This window comes from Anomaloglossus baeobatrachus, chromosome 1 (assembly GCF_048569485.1).
Source record: "Anomaloglossus baeobatrachus isolate aAnoBae1 chromosome 1, aAnoBae1.hap1, whole genome shotgun sequence".
Classification (NCBI taxonomy): Eukaryota; Metazoa; Chordata; class Amphibia; order Anura; family Aromobatidae; genus Anomaloglossus; species Anomaloglossus baeobatrachus.
Genome location: NC_134353.1, coordinates 744,031,551 through 744,044,029, shown reverse-complemented (window position 1 = coordinate 744,044,029; position 12,479 = coordinate 744,031,551). Strand labels below are relative to the sequence as shown.

Below are 12,479 nucleotides of genomic sequence, written 5' to 3'. Positions count from 1 at the left end.
CATAGCCGCCACCATCCTGCCGAGCACCTTCGTGCTGAATCGAATGGAGCGAGACGGAGGACGTAGAAGGCAGCGTACCGCTTGTCGAATAGCGATCGCCTTGTCCTGAGGGAGATAGATCAAGCCCCGACAGGTGTCCAGGGACATGCCCAGGAAGGTGATGGATCGTGATGGGACCGGGGATGATTTGTCTAGATTCAATAGCCACCCTAAGCGGGATAGGGTGTCCACGGTGATCTGTACGCTGGTTGAGCAGTCGCGGAAGGAAGGGGCCTTGATGAGGAGGTCGTCCAAGTAAGGGAGAACGACTACTCCCCTGGCGTGAAGGATGCTCATGGCGGCCGCCATGACTTTGGTGAAGACCCTTGGCGTGGTGGCAAGGCCGAAGGGTAGGGCTACGAATTGAAAATGGGAGTCCTGAACTGGGAAGCGGAGGAATTTTTGGTGATCTGGAGCGATGGGTATGTGCAGGTACGCGTCCTTGATATCTATGGAGGAGAGGAATTCCCCTTCGACCATGGATGCAATAATGGACCTTAGGGACTCCATTCAGAATCTCCGTACGTGCAAGTTTGTTCACGTGTTTGAGGTCCAGGATGGGTCGAACTGACCCATCCTTTTTGGGGACCACAAAAAGGTTGGAATAAAAACCCCTGAACTTCTCGTCGTCCAGGACAAGTATTATCACTCCTGCTATTTGGAGCAACTGGATTGCTGAGAAAAAGGCCTCGCGTCGTTTTCGAGTCTTTGGGGGGTTTGAGAGAAGGAACCGACTCGGGGGTCTGGTCCGAAATTCTATGTGGTAACCGGAAGACACAAGGTCTTGCACCCATTTGTCGTCTGAGGCGGCAGCCCAGATGTGTTGAAACAGCCGCAGTCGACCTCCTACAATGAGTGTTTTCCGGGGCGCCAAAGAAGTCATGAGGGGGGAAAACGTCATGGACGAGTCTCCCTAGTTCTGGACTGTTTCGGTCTAGGCTGCCATGACGAAGTGGGTTTCGGGGAGAGCTGAGAAGGTCGGTCCCTGCGTAGTCCGCGGCTAGTGGCGGGGGCAGAGCGGGATGTCGACCAACCAAATGAGTTCTGAAAGGAGCGGAACGAGGACTGTGGACGTCTGGTGAAGGTCGTCCTGGGCTTCAGCTGGGGAAGGGAGGTACTCTTTCCTCCCGTGGCGTCAGAAATGAGCTTGTCCAGACGTTTGCCAAACAATCGGTCTGGAAAAAAGGGAAGGCCCGTGAGAGACTTCTTGGAGGCAGAGTCCGCTCGCCATTGTCGGAGCCAGAGAGCTCTACGGATGGCTATGGTATTTGAGGCGGCAAAAGCTGCGCAGGTAGCAGCATCAATGGAGGCCTGCATGAGGTACTCCGCCGCAGCGGCAATTTGAGCTGTTACCTCTGTGATGGTATCAGGGAACTGGGATTCCTCAAGCGAAGTGTTAAGGGATTCTGCCCAGACCGAGATCGCCTTTACGACCCACACAGAGGCAAAGGAGGGCGAGAGGGAGGAACCCGCAGCCTCAAAGGCAGAGCGGGCGAGGTGCTCCACCTGTCTGTCGGGTCCTTGATGGAGGAACCATCGGATAAAGACAGGAGCGTCTTTGTGGCAAGGCAGGAGACCGGGGGTGGGGGGGGGGGGGACCGGGGTGGTTGACCGAGGGCGGATCGGCCCAGCCATTAGGGGCAGGTGAGGCAAAAGGGTACCGGGACGCCATGAGTTTACGGTTACCGAAGCGCCTGTCAGGCTTCTCCCTTTGCTTTGTGAGGATATCCTGAAACTCTGGGTGATCAGCGAAAACCTTTTGGGGTTTCCTTGCCCTCTTAAAGGAGACCGCATGGTCAGTGGTAGTGGATGGGGGATCCTCCACATGCAGAGTTTGGTTGATTGCTGCTATAAGGGAGTCTATTGCAGTTTGATCATCTGGGAAGGTTGAAACCAAGGAATCATCCTGGTACAAACAGCATTCTCCCTCCTCCATCTCTTCAGAAGCCGTGGAGCGTGTGGGGGAGCCTGCCCTGTGTGCTCCCGAGGGAGAGCCATGGGGGCCATGAGAGAGTGCTGGAGACACCCGGCCGTGTGCTCTTTTCCTGATCCCTGTAACCGGTGAAGCATGGGCCCGGATTACCTCAGAAGAATCCTCTATAGGGGTTTCGTCAGGCTGCGTTCCGTCCAGGGGCCCAGAAGGGTGTGGAGGACGACATTGCATAGCCAGCACCAGGTTCTGTGACAGTTTTTCCATGGATTGGGACAGAAACTGTGCCCATTCCGGTGGGCTGGGAGCTCTAGGCTCTGGGCTGACTGTTGCGGCGGTGGTGGCGAGGGATCTTGGGGGGCTATAGGGGCACAGGACTCACAGAGAGAAGAGGTGTGTTTACGTGGTAGCTCAGCGTGGCAGGCAGTGCAGGCTGAATAATAGACTATGTGAGCCATAGCACTCTTAGTACCCTTAGAGTTCTGCATGTTCCTAATAGGAGTATGCCAGGAGGGGGAGCAATGATATGCAGAGCTACAAGTGAAGCAGTGGGAAGCAAGGATTGTATTTGCTTCGTTGTACCTCACCAGAATCAGCCGATGGCCCTGCGTCCTCAGGAAGGGGGGGGGGGCTTATTGCGGCCAGTGGGGGGGCCGGGCTTAGCGCTAAAACTAAAAGAGCGCCAAGAAGAAGTCAGTGTGCCCCCCCTGCTGTGGGTAGTAAAAAACGGCGGGAAGGGAGCTTCTGAGTCAGCACACAGCTACCAGTAGATTATCTCTGCAGGAGTCCCTGCAATCAGCAAGGGACTTTCCCCTCCTCCAGCCAGCACGCAGCTATGGTGGGAATAAAAGACTGTAAATTCAGTAGTCCTGGGAGCCTTCCCTGCACCGTCTTTTCTCCCTTTGTCTGGGAAACCAGTCAGGGGGGATCTCACCTTAACACTGCCTCAGTCCAGGCAGTGGAATAGCAGAGTCAGCTTGCTGTGTCCGGCCACACAGGTGCAATATGTATCAACTCAGGGCCTGCAAAGAGGGGCTGAGGAATTGTGCCTCTGCCCTGGCCTCTGGAAAATTGGTGTCTGTGGGACCCGTCGTCCAGTAAAAGGCAGCCCAGGATCCAGCGTCGCAGGAGGGGGTACGTGGAGGCAACACTCCGCTTTCCTGCCCGTTGATGGTATTGGGAGATCGGTCCCTAAGGGAAACCGTCGCCCTCAAAAAATAACAAAACCTTGAAAGGATGTGCCTCCTACAGACACTAAGCTAAAACTGAGGTTGGCTGGCCCGGCCAGGGGGTGTATACTGCAGAGGAGGAGCTATGCTTTTGCATCTACTTCGTGTCCTCCTATCGATAGGCAGCATAACACCCATGGTCCTGTGTCCCCCAATGAGGCGTCAGAGAAAGATTTTTTTTAATGTTAAATGGGGTCCATCTTATAATGCCAGTGTCCGTCTACCAAGTCATATAGGGTATATGTCCCTCATAGCCCTCCATCCTAAAATTACCCCCCTTAATCTGGATATGGCCCCCTTATATTGAATATAGCCCCCTTGTGCTGGGACACGTCCCCCAGTGATGCAACATGTCCCCCATTGATGACACACATCCCCTATTTATGGCACGTTCCCCTGTGCTGCCCATGGCCCCCTATGGATTGCACACGTCCCCCTGTGCTGCCCATAGCCCCTATAGATGGCACACCTCCCCTGTGTTAGATATGGCCCCCATAGTAAAACACTCTTTCCTTACCTTCTCAGCGCTGTCCCTCCTCATGTCTCCCTCCGTGTTGCTGCTCCTCCTCCACTTCCTGGCTCTCGGTGCCGGTCATGTGATCGGCACAGCAGAGTGATATCATCTCTGCGTGTCTGATAACAGCGGCAGCAGAGACACCGGGAGATCAGCGCTGGAGGTAAGTAAAGCTTTTTTTTTATTTTACTATGGGCAGCAGTATGGGGGCCATATCTAACACAGGGGATCACGTGCGATCAAAGGAGGGCGAAGGCAGATATAATATGCGCCGCTGCCCCAGCCCATCGCTGCGGTGCGGTTTCAGCACCACGGTGATGGACAGCGGCAGTGCATATTATACGAGTGGGAGATCGAAGGCTCCCTCCTGCAGTTTTCACAAGCGCCCAGCACCGCTCCAGAGCAGCCCCCCCACCTCCCCTGGACCCTGTAAAAATATAAAATAAATAAATAAATATTATATATATATATATATATATATATATATATATATATATATATATATATATATATATATATATATATATATATATATATATATATATATATATATATATATATATATATATATATATATATATATATATATATATATATATATAGTGTTTCCCCGATAGTAAGACGTAGTGGGGGTTTTGGGGGGGGGGGTCGGCTAATGTAAGACGCACCCCGAAAAAAAGACGTAGTAAAAAATGAATTTATTTAATTTTTTTCTTCTTTGCAGTACAGTTACAGCAGCCGAGCGCTCAGCAGAGAGCCCTGACATGCCGGCGGCCGAGCGCTCAGCAGAGAGCCCTGACATGCCGGCGGCCGAGCGCTCAGCAGAGAGCCCTGACATGCCGGCGGCCGAGCGCTCAGCAGAGAGCCCTGACATGCCGGCGGCCGAGCGCTCAGCAGAGAGCCCTGACATGCCGGCGGCCGAGCGCTCAGCAGAGAGCCCTGACATGCCGGCGGCCGAGCGCTCAGCAGAGAGCCCTGACATGCCGGCGGCCGAGCGCTCAGCAGAGAGCCCTGACATGCCGGCGGCCGAGCGCTCAGCAGAGAGCCCTGACATGCCGGCGGCCGAGCGCTCAGCAGAGAGCCCTGACATGCCGGCGGCCGAGCGCTCAGCAGAGAGCCCTGACATGCCGGCGGCCGAGATCTCAGCAGAGAGCCCTGACATGCCGGCGGCCGAGATCTCAGCAGAGAGCCCCGACATGCCGGCGGCCGAGCGCTCAGCAGAGAGCCCCGACATGCCGGCGGCCGAGCGCTCAGCTGAGCGCCCCGACATGCCGCCGGCATGTGACAGCTCTCAGCTGAGCGCCCTGACTTGCCGGCGGCAAAGCGCTCAGCTGAGAGCTGACACATGCCGGCGGTCTGGCGCTCAGCTGAGCGCCCTAACATGTCGGCGGCTTAGCGCTCAGCTGAGAGCTGACACATGCCGGCGGTCTGGCGCTCAGCTGAACGCCCTGACATGCCGGCGGCTGAGAGCTGACACATGCCGGCGGTCGGGCGCTCAGCTGAACGCTCGGCTACCGAGAAATGTTGAAATGTTGCAGTAATGTTGTCCGTGGTCCATCAGGACCATGGACAACATACAAAATCACGCAGCCTCAGTGCCATCATGTGCAGCCGCTGGTGGTTAAGTTTCCTTAACTTGCGGTACACTTAGGGCGCAATCGCGGCAAGTCCCCATACGGTACATTACATGGAGACTTGCTGCGATTGCTGTGGGATTTTTTCCAATATAAGACATACCCCGAAAGTAAGACATAGTGGCACTTTTGGGGGTAAAAAGAATGTAAGACACTGTCTTACTTTCGGGGAAACACGGTATATATTATATACATATACACATATACACACACACATACATATATATACACACACACACACACACACACACCGTATGTTCGGATTATAAGACGCACCCCCATATTTTTCGCTTTATAAGACGCACTTTTGTTTTGGGGGAACAAAAGTGAGTCTTATAAAGCGAAAAATACAGATAACAGCTGTGATTGAGCATCATGCTACAGGCTTCAAATGTGAACACGGTCTAAAGTATTCCCACTTTGTAGAGAATCTTTATATTGTACCAAAAATGTATATATGCTACATGAAGGGTCACTGAAAGGGAAACTCAGTTTTTGCTAAAGCATGCTGGCTTCAGCTTGCATAAGGGTTAAAAAAAAGTAAAATAAGAAAAAAAACAACAACTACGTATTTTTCGGACCATAAGATGCACTTTTTTCCCCCCAAATGTTGGGGGAAAGTAGGGGGTGCGTCTTATGGTCTGAATATAGGGCTGTGGCCGGGAATGAGGGTGCTGCGGGTCATCGGCGGCACGAGCAGGCTGTAGCAGCCTGCCGTGACCACGTGGGCCCACTGATTACATATGCACAGCCATCATCCCGCCCATCATCTCTCAGCGCTAAAGCCAGCGCTGACAGGTGGGCGGAATAATGGGCTGGGGGTGCGCGCATATTAAACAGCCTGCCCGCATGATCACCCCTGGCAACTACAGCCTGAAGTGCTCATGTGTGGCTGTATTCACTGCCCCCCGCGCATCATTAGCTGCGCATCATTAGCTGCGCGGGGGGGGGCAGTGAATAAGTACGGTACACTCACCCGTCACCGTTCCCCTGCAGCACCGTGATCTCCTCCTGTCTGCCGGCCAGCTGATCTGTGAAGCGAGCGGTGAGCACAGAGATTATGTCATCCCTGTGCGCGCTCTCCACACACATCAGCCAGCAGACAGGAGGACATCGCGATGCTGCAGGGGAATGGCTCCACACAGGTCAGCGCCGGGGGCGGTGAATCAGTACAGTCACCCGTCACCGTTCCCCTACAGCACCGCGATCTCCTCCTGTCTGCCAGCCAGCTGATCTCTGTGTAGCGAGCGGTGAGCACAGCGATGACGTCATCGCTGTGCGCGCCGCTAGTCACGCAGGTCAGCTGACCGGCAAACAGCAGGACGAACGATGCTGCAGGGAACAGTGACTGCTCCCCACAGGTCAGCAGTGCTGCTGCCGCCACAGACAGGGGGAGGAGCGATGCTGCATGGAGCGAGGAAAGGTGAGTATAAACGTTTATTTTTTTTGTGCAATACAGGATACATGCCATACAGCAGGATGGAAGGGGGCATATAGCAGGATGGAAGGGGGCATATAGCAGGATGGAAGGAGGCATATAGCAGGATGGAAGGGGGCATATAGCAGGATGGAAGGGGGCATATAGCAGGATGGAAGGGGGCATATAGCAGGATGGAAGGGGGCATATAGCAGGATGGAAGGGGGCATATAGCAGGATGGAAGGGGGCATATAGCAGGATGGAAGGGGGCATATAGCAGGATGGAAGGGGGCATATAGCAGGATGGAAGGGGGCATATAGCAGGATGGAAGGGGGCATATAGCAGGATGGAAGGGGGCATATAGCAGGATGGAAGGGGGCATATAGCAGGATGGAAGGGGGCATATAGCAGGATGGAACGAGGATCATTACCAGGATGGGGTACCTTAGCAGAGAATTTGGGGACATTACACCCATAACAGTGTAGGCAGCAGATCCTCGCCCCATAACTGTGTCATGACCACATTTTTTGCTTAAAAGGTTATATTTTCCTCCTCTAAAACTAGGGTGCGTCTTATGGTCCGGTGCGACTTATAGTCCGAAAAATATGGTATGCCTCTTATCAAGCTCCTTGCTGTTTATTTAAACTAAAGGCTTTATCACTTAGTGATTATCATTGCTCGGTCTAGCTGGCACCCCCTCCTGTGATTGACACCTCACTGCCAAAGCACAATCTCTACAGAAAGCCTGGTGTGGGTGGGAACAGCTCCTTGGGCTCAGCTACATAACTAAAGCTAAAAATACAGATTCTGTCAGAACAGCTGCACACAGTAATTTTCATCGTTCATCGATTCATCGTTTGATTCAGGATCTCTTTGCCTACATCATCCTGCTCTCAGATGAAGTAGCAAAAATCTACTGACATTCCTTTTAAGGTGTGAGTACACATAACAGGTGGCACTTAAAGGGAATCTGTTGCAAGATTTTTTTTGTCACCTAATCTGAGAGCAGCAAAATGTAGCGACAGAGACACTGATTCCAGTGATGTCACTTACTGGGCCGCTTAGAGTAGTTTTGATAAAAATCACAGTTTAATCAGCAGTAGGTTATCATTAGAGGACTACTTGGTGTGTTTAGTGTGCTGCAAGATAGTCCAGCATATTCATGAGCTCTGCATAAGGGCTCATTCAGACGACCGTTCCATCTGTCCTGTTCAGTTCCTGTTTTTTTTGCGGACCTACAGACAGGACCATCTTTTCAATGTCTTTTGTGTAGGATCGGATGGCACACGGAAGCACTTCTGTGTGCATCGGTTGCTACAGAAAAAAAAAACAAAAAAAAAAACACATTGGTTGCCGTATGTCCGTTCTATTATTATGGAACATGTCCCATTTTGTTCCGTAATAACGGACCGTGACTCAATACAAGTCAACTGGTCCGCAAAATCCCCAGAAGCCGCACGGAAAAACTTCCGTCAGGTGCCCCTGCAGTCTGAATTCCGAACCCGCGCCAGCCCCACATCCGCCTGCACAGCAGTGTGCCAGCAGCCACGGGGATGATGGGTGCCGACACTAGGAAGTTAGCAAAGTTCATTACCTGCTGTGATGAAGTCTGCTGCACTCCTGAAGTCAGCGCTTGTCACCGAGTTCCATGCCCGCCACCGAGTTCCATGCCTGCAACATACTCACATCAAGTCTTGCGAGCGGGCTCACGTGATACTTTGTTTGTGAACGCGGCAGACAATGGATGTCAGTGACGAGTGCTGACGTCAAGAGTGCAGCGGCGTTCATCACCCAGGTAATGTACTTAGCTAACCTCATGTAGTCAGCGCTCATCATCCCCTGTGGGGACCTGGGCTGACCTCGTGATGTTAGCTCAGGTCACTGCACTGCTCTCCCAGCTAATGGGGAACATTCATTGTCTGGGACAGTGAGTATGGATAGTCGTTGGACCCCCTTATTGGATAACGCCAGACCCGAATGTTTTCGGGTTAGTGATGTCGGATATCTGATAGATGCCGTGACATCACTAACCTCTGGGCTTGATGCCCGGTGATTTTACACAGCTGTTACAACCCCATAGATGCGGCAATTCTGGCCGGCTGCTGGCTGATATTTTTAGGCTGGGGGACTCCCAATAACGTGGGTCTCCCTAGTCTGGGAATACCAGCCAGCAGCTTGGCTGGTATCAAAGTTGGGGTGGACCGCACACAGTTTTATTTTTTATTATTTATTTATTGTACTGTACGAAATAGACCTGCCTACCGGCGGCTGTGATTGGTTGCAGCCAGACAGCTGTCACTCAGCGTGGGGACGTGTCTGACTGCACTCAATCACAGACCCCGGTGAGCAGGGAAGAAGTGAATATGACTTGAACCTAATGAGCGGCCGGCTCTGGAAGAACAAAGGGCTGCCGCGGGAGCAGTGTCACAGCCGCGCCGTGATCAGTATGAATCGCTTGCTCCTACACCTTTGCGCTGGATGGGGACCAGCATCTGGCCAGATACCCTGGACTGCATGTAACACTCCTTCCTTTTTTTTTGCGGTCCACAAAGAAAACCAAACTGAAGTCACATGGACCATATACTGAACAGAAAGGGACGGATGCGGTTGTCACATGGATGCATCCGTGATAAAACAGGACTGTTTCTTTTGGACAGCAAAATCGGAACGGTAGTGTGAATGTAGCCTAAGTGTTAGGCTATGTGCCCACGTGTGCGTATTGCATGCACTTACGCTGCGTTCTGCACTGCAGCGTAACTGCATGTGTCCCCTGCACAATCTATGAAGACTGTGCATAATCCATGCCCACGTGGGGTTTTAGAACGCAGCGATTTGCATGCTGCCAAATCGCTGCGTTCTAAAAAACAACTTGTCACTTCTTTCATGCGCTTTGCATGCTGTCTCCATTCTGTCTATAGGGAGAGGCAGCATCCAGAGCGCACGAATTCTGCAGTCACCAAAGTTTCAGAACGGAGCTTTTCAGCTGCGCTCTGAAGCGGACATGCAGTGACTTATACGCTGCGGCGCAGAGCGCACACACGTGGGCACACAGCCTTAGATCGGCAGCAAAGAAAACATTGATATTATCAAAATGACAGCAAACAGCCCAGAAAGTGACATCCCTGAAATCTGGGTCTCTGTCTCTAAATTATGCTGTTCTCAGATTTAGGAGCAAATACCTGCTGATCAGCAGAAGTTTAGTGTTTTTCTACCGGCCGACCACCTTGATGTACACTGAATAATCTGTAATAGATGGCAAGCGCACATCATACACCATTGTAATAAGCAGCGCAGATCAATGTGCTGCTGAGAACGATGTGCTATTGTGCTGCATAGAAGATCATTGCTCTGATGATTGCGCATTCGCTCGGGTATCATGGGATCGGCAGCCGGATTACACTGCAGGTTAATGGGGAGATGTGTTCATTAGACGCTGGTGCATGACAATCTCACAGTAAGGCCAGTTTCACACGTCAGTGAAAAACACAGACATATTTCACTGGCGTGTAAAACACGCACATGTCCCTGCATGTGCCGAAAATCACGGCACACGTGGGTTGTCTAAGTGCAATCCGGGCTCCGTTCTCCGTGGCCCGTGATTGCACTTAGAGATTCACTCACCTGCGCCCGCTCCCGCTGTCCATGGTGCTGATAGCTCCCGCAACGCAGCATCCGGCCGGCGGTGACCCCTGCAGGAGCTGCTTCCGGGTCGGCTGTGTCGCGCATAATGAATATGCGCGACAGTAATCAGCCGGCACAGAAGGAGCAGGGAGAACGGGCTGCAGAGGACATCGCTGGACGCCGGGTGAGTTAAAATATTTTTTATTTTAAAAGTACGTTATTTTCTGGCACGTGTTTCACGGACCACACCACTGCGTGGTCCGTGGGACATCAGTGATGCCAGAAAAAAAATGGACATGTCTCCGTGCAGCAATTACGCACACGCGGGTACGCTGCACGGAGACACGTGCAGTGATAAATCACTGATGTGTGAGCAGACCCATTCATTATAATGGGTCTGCGTATGTCAGTGATTCTGGTACGTTTAAAAAAAAGCACAAACGTTCCAGAATCACTGACGTGTGAAAGGGGCCTAAGGCTGCTTTCACACATCCGTTGCATAGGTTTTTGAGCCGCACTGCAAAAAACGGATGCGGCGAAAAAAACGGATCCGTTGCATAAGTTTACCATGCGGCTCGTCCATTTTTTTGACGGATGCGGCTTGATATTGAGCATGCGCAGAGCAAAAAAAACATCCGGCGTCCATAGGCTTGCATTGTAAATCGCAAACCGGATCCTGCGCAATGTGTTTTTTTCGCCGCACAAAAAACCGTGACAGGCAACGATCCATCCAGCCGCCACATGGGCTAAATATGCCGCATCCGGCAAAAAACGGACGCAACGCAAGGCCATGCGGCACAATACGGCGCTAATGCAAGTCTATGCGGGGAAAAAACGCTACCGGTGGAAAAAAAAAAACGGTTGCGTTTTTTCTGCAAAGCACCGTATTGTGCCGCTCAGCAAAAACCGGATGTGTGAAAGCAGCCTAAATATCCTACTGTTGACACATCATTTTGCACACTGGTGCACAGCAATCCTTAGTGACAGAAGTGGCGCTAACACGATGTCCACACCAGGAAGTGTTGAGATGCAACTACTAAAATCAAAGCCCTCTTTCTACAATTAGCGGTCCCCTTTCTCACAGGGACCCTCACAGTGATCCCCTGTGGGGGCTACACTGGTTTGTCCAGAGCAGGAATCCACTTTAGGGATATCAGATGTACAAGGCCAGTGATGGGCAGACTGGGAGCAAAATACATCCCATCACATAGGAGCAGTTACTATGGTAACCAGCCTGCACATTATAGCAGTGCCCTGCGCTGGTCAGTACACAGTAAAGAACCACAGGTCGCAGCAGATCAGGCGTGACACAAGCAGCCGTCCTACCTTGGCCGGGACAGAATGGCGAGCTTCCGCCTGAGCTCTTGATGTGCACGACTGGATAAGGAAATAACCAGGGAGAGAAGACACAGAGGGTTATGTGCATTACACGTGTGCAGCGCTATCAGCCGAGCGCTGCCATTATTAGGGGAGGGGGGTTATTGGACGGACACTTCCTCCAATGGACTCCCAGCCTTAGTGTAAAGGATATTCTCCGCCCGCAGCTGCTCTATGGTCTCTTCGCATCTGGCGAGCTGCTCCTGAAAGCTGTTGGCCTCCGCTTCACTGTCCTCCGACTGGTCAAACCGTATGTGCACCGGCTGAGCGGCTTCACCATCCAACTGCTCAAAGAGCTCACTGTCCCCGAACTCCACCTCCGCCATCTTCAGACCTCCAGTCGTAGAGGCGTACCATAGAGGAAATAGCGCGTTCCGCCAACGTCAGAGACGTGACGTGACGTGACGCACGCCACCGCCGCCATCTTTGTTTCTGGAATGAGCCTGTAAACGCAGAGCGCAGAGTTGTGGCGTCTGTGGGGCGCGCCAGGAACCCGCGTGTGGTTGTCCCCTGAAGACATAGTGTGGTGTGGGGGTTATTTCATAGTGTAGGAACTATGATTTACCGGTGTCAGTCCATTATATAACATCCGTTATAACGCGTGGTGTATAATTACCACTGCTTGCCTTTACTGTACATGGTTGCATGCTAACACGAGTATACAGCAGGGCATCCTACACATTGTGAGATCTAAAGGGGTAAACCCCACCCTTCC

The 12,479-nt window shown here is 52.2% G+C and overlaps 1 protein-coding gene across 1 annotated transcript in view; it reads right to left on the bottom strand.

Moving 5' to 3' along the window:
* The window catches only part of ZCCHC8 (zinc finger CCHC-type containing 8), a 167,775-nt gene extending 155,662 nt beyond the window's left edge, over positions 1–12,113 (bottom strand). The window contains exons 1-2 of the mRNA XM_075323130.1: positions 11,919–12,113; positions 11,714–11,756 (exon numbers count right to left, since the gene is read on the bottom strand). Of these exons, the coding sequence (XP_075179245.1) occupies positions 11,714–11,756; positions 11,919–12,090 (215 nt within the window). The 5' untranslated portion in view covers positions 12,091–12,113. The remainder of the gene's footprint in view (positions 1–11,713; positions 11,757–11,918) is intronic.
* Between the last annotated feature and the right edge of the window lie 366 nt (positions 12,114–12,479).